We start from the raw sequence: 12,553 nt of genomic DNA, 5'->3' as shown, positions 1-12,553 counted from the left end.
CACGTAAGTACTTGGGGAGTTACTTAATCACCTGGATAATCGCCTGACCACCCGGACGGTCACCTAACAACCACAATGACGGAGGCGGAGTAATAACCTTCAACAACCTCCCAGTATCACCCCACGTTCAGCAAACAGTAATCCGTTTGGCTGAACACGGATTAACCACCACGAACACACGCAGGCAGGGCGCGGCCGTGGAGGCTCTCCTGGGAAAAGATATATTTTTCTTTAAAAGGATCGCAGTGGACTTAGTCTATCCTGTATTTAACAATAAATCTTATACACGCATTTCTACTTTCGTTCATCGACGGAGTTTTGGTGAGTTTGTCCTTGTGGATCGACCCGTGTGTAAAGTCAGCTCAAGGAGTGTGTGATGTCAGCTCAGGGAGTGTATGAAGTCAGCCCAAGGAGTGTGTGTGAAGTCAGCTCAAGGGAGTGTGTGAAGTCAGCTCAAGAGAGAGTGTGATGTCAGCTCAGGAGTGTGTGAAGTCATCACAGGGAGTGTGTGAAGTCAGTCCAGGGAGTGTGTGTGAAGTCAGTTCAAACGAGTGTATGAAGTCAGCCCAGGGAGGTGTGAAGTCGATTTCAAGGAGTGTGTGAAGTCAGCTCAGGTGTGTGTGTGTGTGAAATCGTCTCAAGGAGTGTGTGAAGTCAGCTCAAGAGAGTGTATGTGAAGTCAACTCAAGGGAGTGTGCGAAGTCAGCTCAGGGGAGTGAAATTAAGCGTTGGCGACGTCACTGATCCATCCTGAAGCTTCAAAGGGAAACTGTAGGTAGAACTTTATAGGTAAACATTGACTCACTATCATGTATCGTTAGGTAGTGCGGGGAGGAGTCTACAGGTGTTCCCTCTCTCTGCTGTCTAACTACATCTGTCTATTTCTGTTGTTTACCCCCCTTCCCTTTCCTCTCTCCTTCCACCAACATATATATTAACGTCCTCCGTCAGAGCTGCGGGGGGTCGACGCCTGAGCTACGGTCCAGGAAGTTGGTGAGTCAGGTGACCTGCACGGTAATTACAGGTAGAAGTAGCCCGTCGTCGCCTCCTCCTGGCTGGCTGGCTGGCCCCCTCCGCTAACGCTACGCCGGGATGTGGCCGGATTACACGCGTCGACGGTGGCGTAGCGGCGCATACAGCGTGTTGAACCTCTAAGACGACGAGGAAAAGATGTTTACGTATCAGTAGCATAAGACAAAAGGTCGCCTGGCCACGTGGAGGTGTGGGAGGAGGGAAGGAGGTGAGTGAGGGAAGGGGTGGAAGGGTTGTTGCATGCAAGACGAATCAACAGTTGCGTCAATAGCCTCGACAGTTAGAGATATAAGCCGGTGTTTATACGGGGTGCCGTGGGGTTGAGTGGACTGATGGCCGCCCACTGTGCTGCTGGACTACTCGTCGCAACAACACTACCGTACTGGCATTCCCCTTCACCCTTGAATAATACGTTTATGCATGTTAAGCTAGACGAAGGTTCGCCCGCATTCTGCCTGCAGTGGTGGTGATGTGTTATAGCCAGTACACGAGAACTCTAGGGGCGACACATAATCCCTTAACCTGGACACGACAACTGTTGAGACACTACAGGTTAAAGGCGACATCCTGCACCTCCTCCACACCAAGAGGATCACCGCCGGGTATAAACTTACATTAGTCTATCTGTCCAGAGCAACATGTAAGCAATTTACTAGAGCCTCTCTGAAGAATAAACAGACAGAGACAGACAGAGAGAGAGACAGACAGCAAGGAGAGTGGTTGGGCTGACAGATGTAGAACGTGACAAAGATGCAGTATATCAGCTCACTTTTAGGGTTAAATAAATGAAGGTCTCGGTCTGGTGTACAGATGACTCCGCCTACACCTGGTGAGGGAAGGGATATTCTCACCACCAACAAGGACCCCAGCAGACCCCAGCAGACACCAGCAGACACCAACTGACACCAGCAGACCCCAACAGACCCAACAGACCCCAGCACAAGTCTCATGGGAGCCACAACAGTATCCAGAAGGCCCCTGAAGGCCCTAAATCTACCAGGAAAGATTTAAAGAGGCCCTAAATTGTGCGTGAGGTCCTTAAAAGTCTTAAAGAGAGTAATGCCAGAGAGGGTCTTTGATCAGCACAAACTCCAGTAAGTCCCAGAAAGAGTGACTAACTTTACCATGTAGCGAAGTTTGGTGAAGGTGAGGACACTAACACCATCCTCTGACACCATCCTCTGACACCATCCTCCGCCACCACTGACACTAACACCACCACTGACACCATCCCTCTGACACCACCACACCATCCTCCGCCACCACTGACACCGTCCTCCGCCACCACTGACACCGTCCTCCGCCACCACTGACACCATCCTGCCACCACTGACACCATCCTCCGCCACCACCACCAAGCCTACACCCTGAACCACCACCACGACCACCTCTGACACCCTCTTCCACCACTACCACCACCCCTGACACCCCTCTTCCACCACTACCACCACCCCTGACACCCTCTTCCACCACTACCACCACCCCCTGACACCCTCTTCCACACACCACTACACACCCTGACACCCTCTTCATCCACTACCACACCCCTGACACCCACCACCACATGTACCCCAGTCAGCCATGAATACTCGTAATTACATCAATAAACTTATGAGTCAACTTGGCAACAAAACTCCGTGTTAGTTGTTCCGCCTCCACCAGGAAGGTCTCTAAACGAGGTGGACTCTTGCACTCCTCGCTGCCACCAAGTGTATTAAGTTTTGTCTCCACTGTTCAAGGACGGTACTTGTCCCGTCCGTGTGTCAGTCTGTCCGTGCGTCCAAAACATAACGATAACAAATAACCACAAATCTTCAACTTAACTTTATTATGTGGATATTCATAAAAAGATCTTACAAGAGGTTTATTATAATCCAACTTTCTGTCTCACCCATTTATAGAGTTATGGCTTCTTGGACTTTATTGTGGCGCAGCGAGGACTTGACGGCTACTAGTGTGAGACCTTTGTCGGGCGGGATCCTGCAGGTAACCCGACATTTGCTTCTGGTGTTCTATTGGTTAAGTGTTCCTGAAGCCTCAGTGAACGTGACAGGCAAACAGGCCCTTATCCCTATCTTTTGGAAACACACACACACACACACACACACACACACACACACACACACACACACACACACACACACACACAGACAAACAACAAACAACTGGGGAACAAGCGTAGGTCGGGGAGTTTCTGCCCAGGTGTCAAGCTTAGATTAGCTGCCCTGCTTTTGTTGGTGGGCCCCTCCTGTGTTGGTGGCCCTCTTGCATTGGTGCCCCCTCCTGTTGGTGGGCCCTCCTGTGTAGGTGGCCCTCTTGCATTGGTGCCCCCCTCCCTGTGTTGGTGGGCCCCTCTGTGTAGGTGGCCCTCTTGCATTGGTGCCCCCTCCCTGGTTGGTAGGCCCCCTCCCTGTGTAGGTGGCCCTTGCATTGGTGCCCTCCTGTGTTGGTGGCCCTCCGTGTGGTGGCCTCTTGCATTAGGTGCCTCCAGGTTGGTGGGCCCCTCCTGTGTAGGTGGCCCTCTTGCATTGGTGGCCCCTGTGTTGGTGGCCCCATGTGTTGGTGGCCCTTGTGTTGGTGGCCCTGTGTTGGTGCCCCCTGTGTGTAGGTGGCCCTCTTGTTGGTGGCCCCCGTGTTGGTGGCCCTCTTGTGTTGGTGGCCCTCTTGTGTTGGTGGCCCCCGTGTTGGTGGCCCTCTGTGTTGGTGCCCCGTGTTGGTGGCCCCCTGTTGGTGGCCCCCTGTAGGTGGCCCTCTGCATTGGTGGCCCCTGTGTTGGTGCCCCCTGTGTTGGTGGCCCTCTTGTGTTGGTGCCCCCCCTGTGCTGGTGGCCCCTGTGTAGGTGGCCCCTTGCATTGGTGGCCCCTGTGTTGGTGGCCCCCTGTGTTGGTGGCCCCTGTGTTGGTGGCCCTCTGTGTTGGTGCCCCCCGTGCTGGTGGGCCCTCCTGTGTAGGTGGCCCTCTTGCATTGGTGGCCCCCCTGTGTAGGTGGCCCTCCCAGGGTGGCCTCTTGCATTGGTGGCCCCTGTGTTGGTGGCCCCCGTGTTGCAGGGCCCTGCTGTTGGTGGCCCCCCTCATGTGTTAGTGGCCCTCCCCTGTAGGTGGCCCTCTTGTGTTGGTGGCCCTTGTGTAGGTGGCCCTCTTGTGCTGGTGGCCCTCATGTGTCAGGGCCCCCTCATGTGTTGTGCCCTCCTGTGTAGGTGGCCCTCTTGTGTTGGTGGCCTCTTGTGTTGGTGGCCCTGTGTTGGTGGCCCCATGAGTAGGTGGCCTCTTGTGTTGGTGGCCCCCCTGGGTTGGTGGCCCTGATGTTGGTGGCCTCCTGTGTTGGTGGCCCCCTTCCCTGTGTTGGTGGCCCCATGAGTGGTGGCCCTCTTGTGTTGGTGGCCCCCTCTGTGAGGCCCCATGTTGGTGGCCCTCTTGTGTTGGTGGCCCCCTGGGTTGGTGGCCCCATGTGTTGGTGGCCCTCCTGTGTTGGTGGCCCCTTCCTGTGTTGGTGGCCCCATGAGTAGGTGGCCCTCTTGTGTTGGAGGCCCCCCTGGGCTGGTGGCCCCATGTGTTGGTGGCCCTCTTGTGTTGGTGGCCCCTGAGTTGGTGGCCCCCACCCCCTGTGGGTGCTGGTGGGCCCCACCTGTATTGATGAATAATATCAGTAGTAGTGGTGGTGGTGTTAGTAGTGATAGTAATAGTGGTGGTGGTGGTGGTAGTGGCAGTAGTACAGTGTGTGGTGGTGTTAGTAGTAGAGTGGTGGTGGTGCAGTAGTAGTGGTGGTGGTGGTGGTGGTAATTAATAGGTGGTAGTAGTAATAGTGGTGGTGGTGGTGGTGTTATAGTAGTGGTGGTGTGGTGGTGGTGGTGTTAGTAGTAGTAGTGGTGGTGGTGGTGGTGGTGTAGTAGTAGTGGTGGTGGTGGTGGTGGTGTTAGTAGTAGTAGTGGTGGTGGTGGTGGTGGTGTTAGTAGTAGTGGTAATAGTAATAGTGGTGGTGGTGTTGGTAGTAGTAGTGGGTGGTGGTGGTGGTGGTGGTGGTGTTAGTAGTAGTGGTAGTAGTAATAGTGGTGGTGGTGGTGGTGGTGGTGTTAGCAGTAGTTAAAGTAGTGAGTAGTGGTGGTGGTGGTGTTAGTAGTAGTGGTGGTGGTGGTGGTGGTAGGTAGTAGTAGTGGTAGTAGTAATAGTGGTGGTGCGTTAGTAGTAGTGGTGGTGGTGGTGGTGTTAGTAGTGGTGGTGGTGGTGTTAGTAGTAGTGGTGGTGGTGGGGTGTTAGTAGTAGTAGGTGGTGGTGGTACGGTTGGCCAGTAGATGGTTTGCCTCCAATGCGTGTGTGTGGCTCTTCCATGATGGCGATCACGCCATGGTTCGCAAGAAGGGGGCTCATATGCATGAGGCATGACGAGGTATGGATCTCACAGCAAATATGTTGAAGGAAATCGCCGACGTCAGGTAGAACTGACCTCCTTCCGATGGCGAGATTCCAACACAGGACTTCAAACACATCTAACGAAGCCCGTGTGGACGTCATGCTCGAGGATTCTGGACGGGGACAGCGAAGCTTTCTTCGACATCAGGATTTTTGATCCCATGGCCGTTTGTCACCGTAACCTAGCTCTCGATGCTGCACATAGGAGGAAACGAGAACGACAAGAGAAGAGGCATATGGGGAGAGAATTCAAAACGTTGATCAAGGCAGCTTCACTCCTCTAGTGTTCACAACCCTCTGGTGGGATGGCCCAAGTGCAAGATGTTTCTACGCCAGACTCGCGGAGTTGATCTCCGAACAGAAGCAGCAGCCCGAAGTTATGTTGCAGCCTGGATGAGATGTCGACTGTCCTTCTCTCTCCTTCGGTCGGCTTTGCTCTGCCTCAGGGAACGAGAGCTTGCCCCTACTCCACAACTGCTGCAGATAATGACTATGAGGCTAAAGTCACCGAATGCCGCATAGATCTGCGGCTCAACTAAGTTAACACAGATAGGATAGCTTCTATGTATTAGGTATTTAATATTAAGGTAATAAATGGTGGCGAAGGTGTGGCTATTGGGGAGGCTGGAGCACACTATTAAAAAAAAAAAAAAAAAAAAATAGTGGTTGTGGTGTTAGTAGTAGTGGGTGAGTGGTGGTGTTAGTAGTAGTGGTAGAAGTAATAGTGGGAGATTTTTGAAAAAGTAGCTATTGCGCAGGAGGTGGGCGCTCGAACTGGTTAACTACGCCGATAAGGGCAAATGGTTTCAGTCTCAATAAACAAGAATTTACAGTTGCCAATGCTCTAAGATACGGTAGGCCAGTAGAAGGTTTGCCTCCTAATGTGTGTGGTTCTTCCTATGACGTCGATCACGCCATGGTGCAAGAAAGGGGGCTCTTATATGCATGAGGCATGACGAATTAATGATCTCACAGCAATTATTGTTGAAGGAAATCTGCCGTGATGTCAGGGTTGAACCGACCTCCTTCCATTGACGGTGAGATTTTTCCAACATAGGACTTCAAACACATCTAACAAAGCCTGTGTTGACATCAGTGCTCGAGGATTCTGGACGCGGGAACAGCGAGCCTTTCTTCGACATCAGGACTTTTGATCCCATGGCCGCATGTCACGGTAACTTGCCTCGATGCTGCACACAGGAGGAACGAGAACGACAAGATAAGGGCATACGGGAGAATTCAGAACGTTGATCAAGGCAGCTTCACTCCTCTGGTGGGATGGGACCAAGTGCAAGATGCTTCTACGCCAAACTCCAAACTCGCAGAGGTGATATCCGAAAGAAGCAGCAGCCCAGAAGTAGTGCTCCAACCTGATGAGAGGTCGATGTCCTCTCCTTCGGTCGGCTTTGCTCTGCCTCAGGGGAACGAGAGCACGGGACCCCAAAGCCGACAACAGTTGCAGATATTGACTAATGAGGCAACAGTCACTGAATACCGCATAGATCTGCGGCTCAACTAACTCCAACACAGCCAGGATAGCTACTATGTATTAGGATATTTAATATTAAGGTAATAAAATGGTGGCGAAGGTATGGCTATTATTGGAGGAGGCTGGAGGCAGCATAGTGGTGGTGGTGGTGTTAGTGGTAGTAGTAATAGTGGTGGTGGTGGTGTTAGTAGTAGTGGTAGTAGTAATAGTAGTGGTGGTGGTGGTGTTAGTAGTAGTAATAGTGGTGGTATGTCTCAGGTCATCGACCTAAAGTTTGACAAGAATATGGGAGAAGCCTGCAAAGGAGGGAGGGAGGGAGGAGGGGAGGGAGGAGGGGAGGGAGGAGGAGGAGGAGGAGGAGGAGAGAAGAGAGAGGAGGAGGGAGAAGAGGGAGGGAGGGAGGGAGGAGGGAGGAGAGGGGAGGGAGGGAGGGGAGGAGGGAGGGAAGAGGAGGGGAGGGAGGGAGAAGAGAGAGGGGAGGGAGGGAGGGAGGGGAGGAGGGAGGAGGGAGGGAGGAGGGAGGGAGAGGAGAGAGGGGAGAGAGGGAGGGGAGGGGAGGGAGGGAGGAGGGAGGGAGGGAGGAGGAGGGGAGGGAGGGAGGGAGGGAGAGAAGAGAGAGGGAGGGAGGGAGAGAAGAGGGAGGAGGGAGGGGGAGAGAAGATAGAGAGAGAGGAGGAGGGAGGGAGGGAGGAGGGAGGATGAGAAGGAGGAGGCTGGGAGGTGAGAATAAAGGTGGGATGAAATTAGGGTAAAGAATAAGTGAGATAAAAAAGACGGTGAGGAAAATTAGGCTTAAAATAGATGCAAGAGAGAGGAGAGAGAAAGAAAGAGGGAGGGGAGGGCAGAAGGGAGGGAGGGGAGAGTAAAAAGAAGAGAGGCAGGTCAAGGAAGATAGATGAGTGTGAAAGGAAGACGGAAGGGAAGATGGATGGCGGAGGAGGAAGGAGGAAGGGAAGGAGGAAGTAAAGAAGCAATGGCGGGGAAGACGGAGGAGAGGGGGAGGGATGGAAGAGAAAGGAGAAGATGATAATAATGGATCAACGATGAGAGAGAGAGAGAGAGAGAGAGAGAAAGAGAGAGAGAGAGAGAGAGAGAGAGAGAGAGAAGAGAGAGAGAGAGCAAAAAGCTGAGAGAAAAGAAAGAGAGAGAATGGAGATAAGGATATAAGCTACGAGAGAAAAAACCGAGAGAGAAAGAGAGAGAGGAGGAAACATTAGAGATAATCGCCCTTACGGAGAGAAAGTGAGCAATTAAAGTTCTCACGTCAAACAATTAAGTAGCACATGACTTTATACAGAGGAACACATTTGGCGAGCGTCTCCTGGCCCTGAGAGACCATTGGTGACCGTTTCTGGTCCTGAGAGACCATTTGACGACTGCTCATGGCTCTGAGACCATTTATGACCGTTTCCTGGCCCCTGAGAGACCATTTGGCGACCGTCTCTGGCCCTGAGAGACCATTTACACCGTTTCCTGGTCCTGAGAGACCATTACACCGTTCATGGCTCTGAGAGACCATTTGGCACCATCTCCTGGCACTGAGAGGCCATTTGACGGGCTGTTTACTGGCCCTGAGAGACCATTTGGCGAGCGTCTCCCTGGCCCTGAGAGACCATTTGACCACGTTTCCTGGTCCTGAGAGACCATTTGGCGACCGTTTCATGGCTCTGAGAGACCATTTGGCAACCGTCTCCTGGCCCTAAGAGGCCATTTGACGACCGTTTACTGGCCCTGAGAGACCATTTAAGGAGTGTCTCCGGCCCTGAGAGACCATTTATGACCGTTTACTGGCCCTGAGACCATTTGCAGCGTCTCTGGCCCTGAGAGACCATTTGGCGAATGTCTCCTGGCCCTGCGAGACCATTTGGCGACCGTTTCCTGGCCCTGAGAGACCATTTGGCGAGTGTCTCCTGGCCCGAAAGACCATTTGGCGACCAATTCTTACTTTTTGGGACCGATTTGTCGATCCTGTCTTGTTCCGGTATTTGGCGATCATCCCTAGCGTGACAGCTGGTCTATCCTGGAAATTTTTCAAAGCTGGTCCAGGTCACGACCATCTGGCCACCAGCTGATATACAGACGGCTCTGTTTACCCTAGCTGGTTGTTTCTTTCAGTACTTGACACTGATTGGTTAATTCCGTCGTTGTATAATGGATGGTTAATTCCTTCGTTGTAGCACTATTGGTTAATTTTGCCGTTGTGAGCACTGATTGGTCAATTCCGTCGGTAAGCACATGATCAATTACTGCGGCTCTAAATACTAACTGACCATTCCCACACTTGCAAACACTATGGTCACGCTACAAACATTGAATGGTCAATCGCTGGCAAACACTCAGTCACTCCCCACAGCATAAACACTGAGCCACGGGTCCATTAGTTTAGTCAAGACCATTAATTCCTCTCACTTCCACTTCCCTCACCCTCCTGACCCTTCCCTTACTCCCTTCCATCTCCTCACCCTGCCCCACCTATATGCCTTCCTCCCCACCCTGCCCACTGACCCCTCACCCACCCTGCCCACTGGACCCTCACCCACTGACTCTGAACCCCCAACGCCCACTACCAATATCTCTCCACCTCCCTCATAATACCTCTTTGCCCTGAGCTACTAATTGAACGTTTCCTCTCAGGATTTAACAACACTTCCTCTCGCTTGCAACCTACAAACCCAACTTCTGCATCGATTCTCTTCCTCTCCCCTTCACCCCTCTTTTTCCCCTTAACGTTTCAATCAATTTTTCGTATTTACACTTTTGTTTGCTTTCCTCCTCTTCATTGTTATTATTGTTTATATTCGTCCGGTTTTCCAAAGAGGTTAAGAAATTATTATTAATATTTCTTCCTGTTTATTCCTGTGTGTCTTTCCCCTCCTCTTTCTTCCTATCCCTCTTCCTTCCTACGGCTCTTCTCCTCCTCCTCCTGTTCTAAATCAATCTTTTCTTTTATTTCTCTTTCTCCTCCTTCTTTATCAATATTTACAACGCTCTTCCATCTTCTTGGTCTAGACGCCACCTTCCTCCCTCCCCTCTTCACCCCTCTTCCTACCCCTCCTTCTCCTCCTCTCCTTCCTCCTTGAGTCTGGAGTGAACATCCAGTTATCAATATTTACAACACTTCATCTGTTACCTGTGTGTCCTTTACCCTCCCTTCTGTCCCCCTCGTCCTCACCTCTTCTGGTAGATTTTTCCCTCACCCCTCACCCTTCTTCTCCTCACCCTTTCCTGAGAGGACGTGCTGCACCTCTCTCTCCCTCTCTAGCTCCCTGTTACTTGACCCACCCCTCCCCACCTCCCCTTCTCCTCTTCTCTCACTCCCCCTTCTCCTCTCACCCCCTTCTCTCACCCCCTCCCCTTCCCCCTTCTCCACCCCCCTCCTCTCTCCTCACCCTTCTCCCCTCTTCTCTCACCCCTCCCTTCTCTCACCCCTCTCCTCTTCTCACCCCCTCTCCTCTTCTCTCACTCCCCTCCCCTCTCTCACCCCCTTTTTCCTCTTCTCTCATCCCTCCCTCTTCTCTCACTCCCCTTCTCTCACTCCCCTCTCCTCTTCTCACTCCCTTTTCCTTCTCTCACTCCCCTTCTCCCTCTCTTCTCTCTCACCTCTCCTCCTTCTCTCTACCCTCCTCTCACTCCTTCTTCATTTCCCCCATCTGCTTTCATCTTCCTTTTATTTCTTATCTTGCTATTCTTTTCCCTTCTCTCCATCTCTTCCACTTACCCCCTTCCATCTTCCTCCCTCCCTCGAACCCCACGCCCCCTCAACCACCTCCACCACCTCCCTTCACCTCGCCCCGCCCTGCCCCGCCCCAGTAATTTGATCAAGGTAAACCTCAGGCGGCCGTAATCGCACGCCTCCTTCACCACCACGACCCCCTCCACGACTCACCACGCGTCCTACGACTCACTTCTCAAAATTACTCTTATATTTACTTTCCATTTTCTTGACAGGTGATGGCCGTGCCTCCTCCAGGCTGATTAAGTTAGGTTAGGCTAGGTTAGGTTAGGTTTTTGTCCTTCCTATTGCCGAGCCATTACTCGACACTTCCCATTTATAACACCACGCAAATATGTGAGAATAATATATTAAGATAATGATTATAATATCATGTTAAGGTTAATGAGGATTAATAATGAGAATAATTATGACAAAATAAAAAATAAAAAATTATTTTGTCACCATCATACTTCCGGCACCACACACACACACATTATCCTAGAGCTAGACCAGCCTTGTCGTCTCTCACAAGTTACTCTCAAGGGCGTCCACACCCATCCTTACCTTGGAGAGAACCTGGGTCTTCCTGAAGATCACAAGAGCCTCTCCTCTTACCAAGAAGGATCAGACAGCCCTGACGACCACTAGAGTCTCAGGTGAACAAGACCTCCTTTACCCCTGAAGAAGACAGACGGCCTCCTGAACCCTCCTGACGGCCACACAGAGTCTCAGGTGAACAAGACCCTCCTCCTACCTCCTGAAGAAGGGTCAGACAGCCTCCTGACGAACACCAGTCTCAGGTAAACAAGGTCTCCTGCTATTTACTCCGTCCCACAGGAGCGCGTCTAGAACGCTCTTCTCCGCAGGGGACTCCTACAGATTCTCCGTTATCTCAGTCCACGAGGGCATGTAATTGTCCCACTTTCCCCTTTGTTGCCCACGAGAAAATGGTCGCGCGGATAATTTTGTCCAAGAGGGACAACATCACACAGACGCCGGCCATTGATGACGACCCCCTCTACCACGACCCCCTCACCACGACCCACACACCAGACCCAAGACCACTTACCACGACCCCCCGTCTACCACGACCCCCACACCCAGACCCAAGACCACCCCTACCACGACTCCGTCTACCACAGACCCCCACACCTGTGACCCAAGACCACACTCTACCACGACCCTGTCTACCACGACCCCCACACCTCAGACCCAAGACCCCCTCTACTACGACCCTGTCTACCACGACCCCCACACCTGTGACCCACGACCCCCCACACCTGTGACCCAAGACCACCTCTACCACGACCACCTCTACCACGACCCCCACTACGACCCCACACCCAGACCCCAAGACCACCCCTACCACGAGATCCCCCACATGACCCCCGTCTACCACGACCCCACACACTCCAGACCCACGACCCCACACTCCAGACCCAAGACCACCTCTACCACGAGACCACCCCTACCACGACCCCCACTACGACCCCCACACCAGACCCAAGACCAACCCTACTAACGACCACCCTACCACGACCCCCTCTCAACACGACCCCCACACCTGTGACTCCAAGACCACCTCTACCACGACCCCTGTCTACCACGACCCCTACACCTGTGACCCACGACCCCACACACACCTGTGACCCAAGACCACCTCACCACGACTATCTCTACCACGACCCCTGTCTACCACGACCTACACCTGTGACCCAAGACCAATTCTACCACGACCCATTCTACCACGACCGCCTTCACCTCACCACTCACATGACCACCATATATCCCTTAACCATAACTACAACCACTACAAGCAGGACTACTACCACCACAAACCCAGTAGACAATAAACAAAACCGAGAGCAAAAAGTTCAACCAGCAATGTAACTGAACGAAGTAAACACTGAT

General features: G+C 52.5%; 2 protein-coding genes across 2 annotated transcripts; both read right to left on the bottom strand.

The window, feature by feature from the left end:
* Positions 1–3,195: 3,195 nt before the first annotated feature.
* LOC121866341 (basic salivary proline-rich protein 2-like) lies at positions 3,196–3,997 on the bottom strand (the record flags this gene model as incomplete). The annotated part of the gene is made up of 1 exon (XM_042365959.1): positions 3,196–3,997. A coding segment is annotated over exon 1 (802 nt), but the record flags the coding sequence as incomplete, so codon positions are not given.
* A 206-nt stretch (positions 3,998–4,203) lies between these two features.
* Positions 4,204–4,581, bottom strand: LOC121866340 (basic salivary proline-rich protein 2-like). Its single transcript, XM_042365957.1, has one exon. It carries the CDS (start codon positions 4,579–4,581, stop codon positions 4,204–4,206), a length of 378 nt encoding a protein of 125 aa, XP_042221891.1.
* Positions 4,582–12,553: the final 7,972 nt, after the last annotated feature.

The sequence above is a fragment of the Homarus americanus genome, unplaced genomic scaffold, assembly GCF_018991925.1.
Source record: "Homarus americanus isolate GMGI-L3 unplaced genomic scaffold, GMGI_Hamer_2.0 scaffold36373, whole genome shotgun sequence".
NCBI classification, from domain to species: Eukaryota; Metazoa; Arthropoda; class Malacostraca; order Decapoda; family Nephropidae; genus Homarus; species Homarus americanus.
This window is presented reverse-complemented; position numbering and strand designations above follow the sequence as displayed.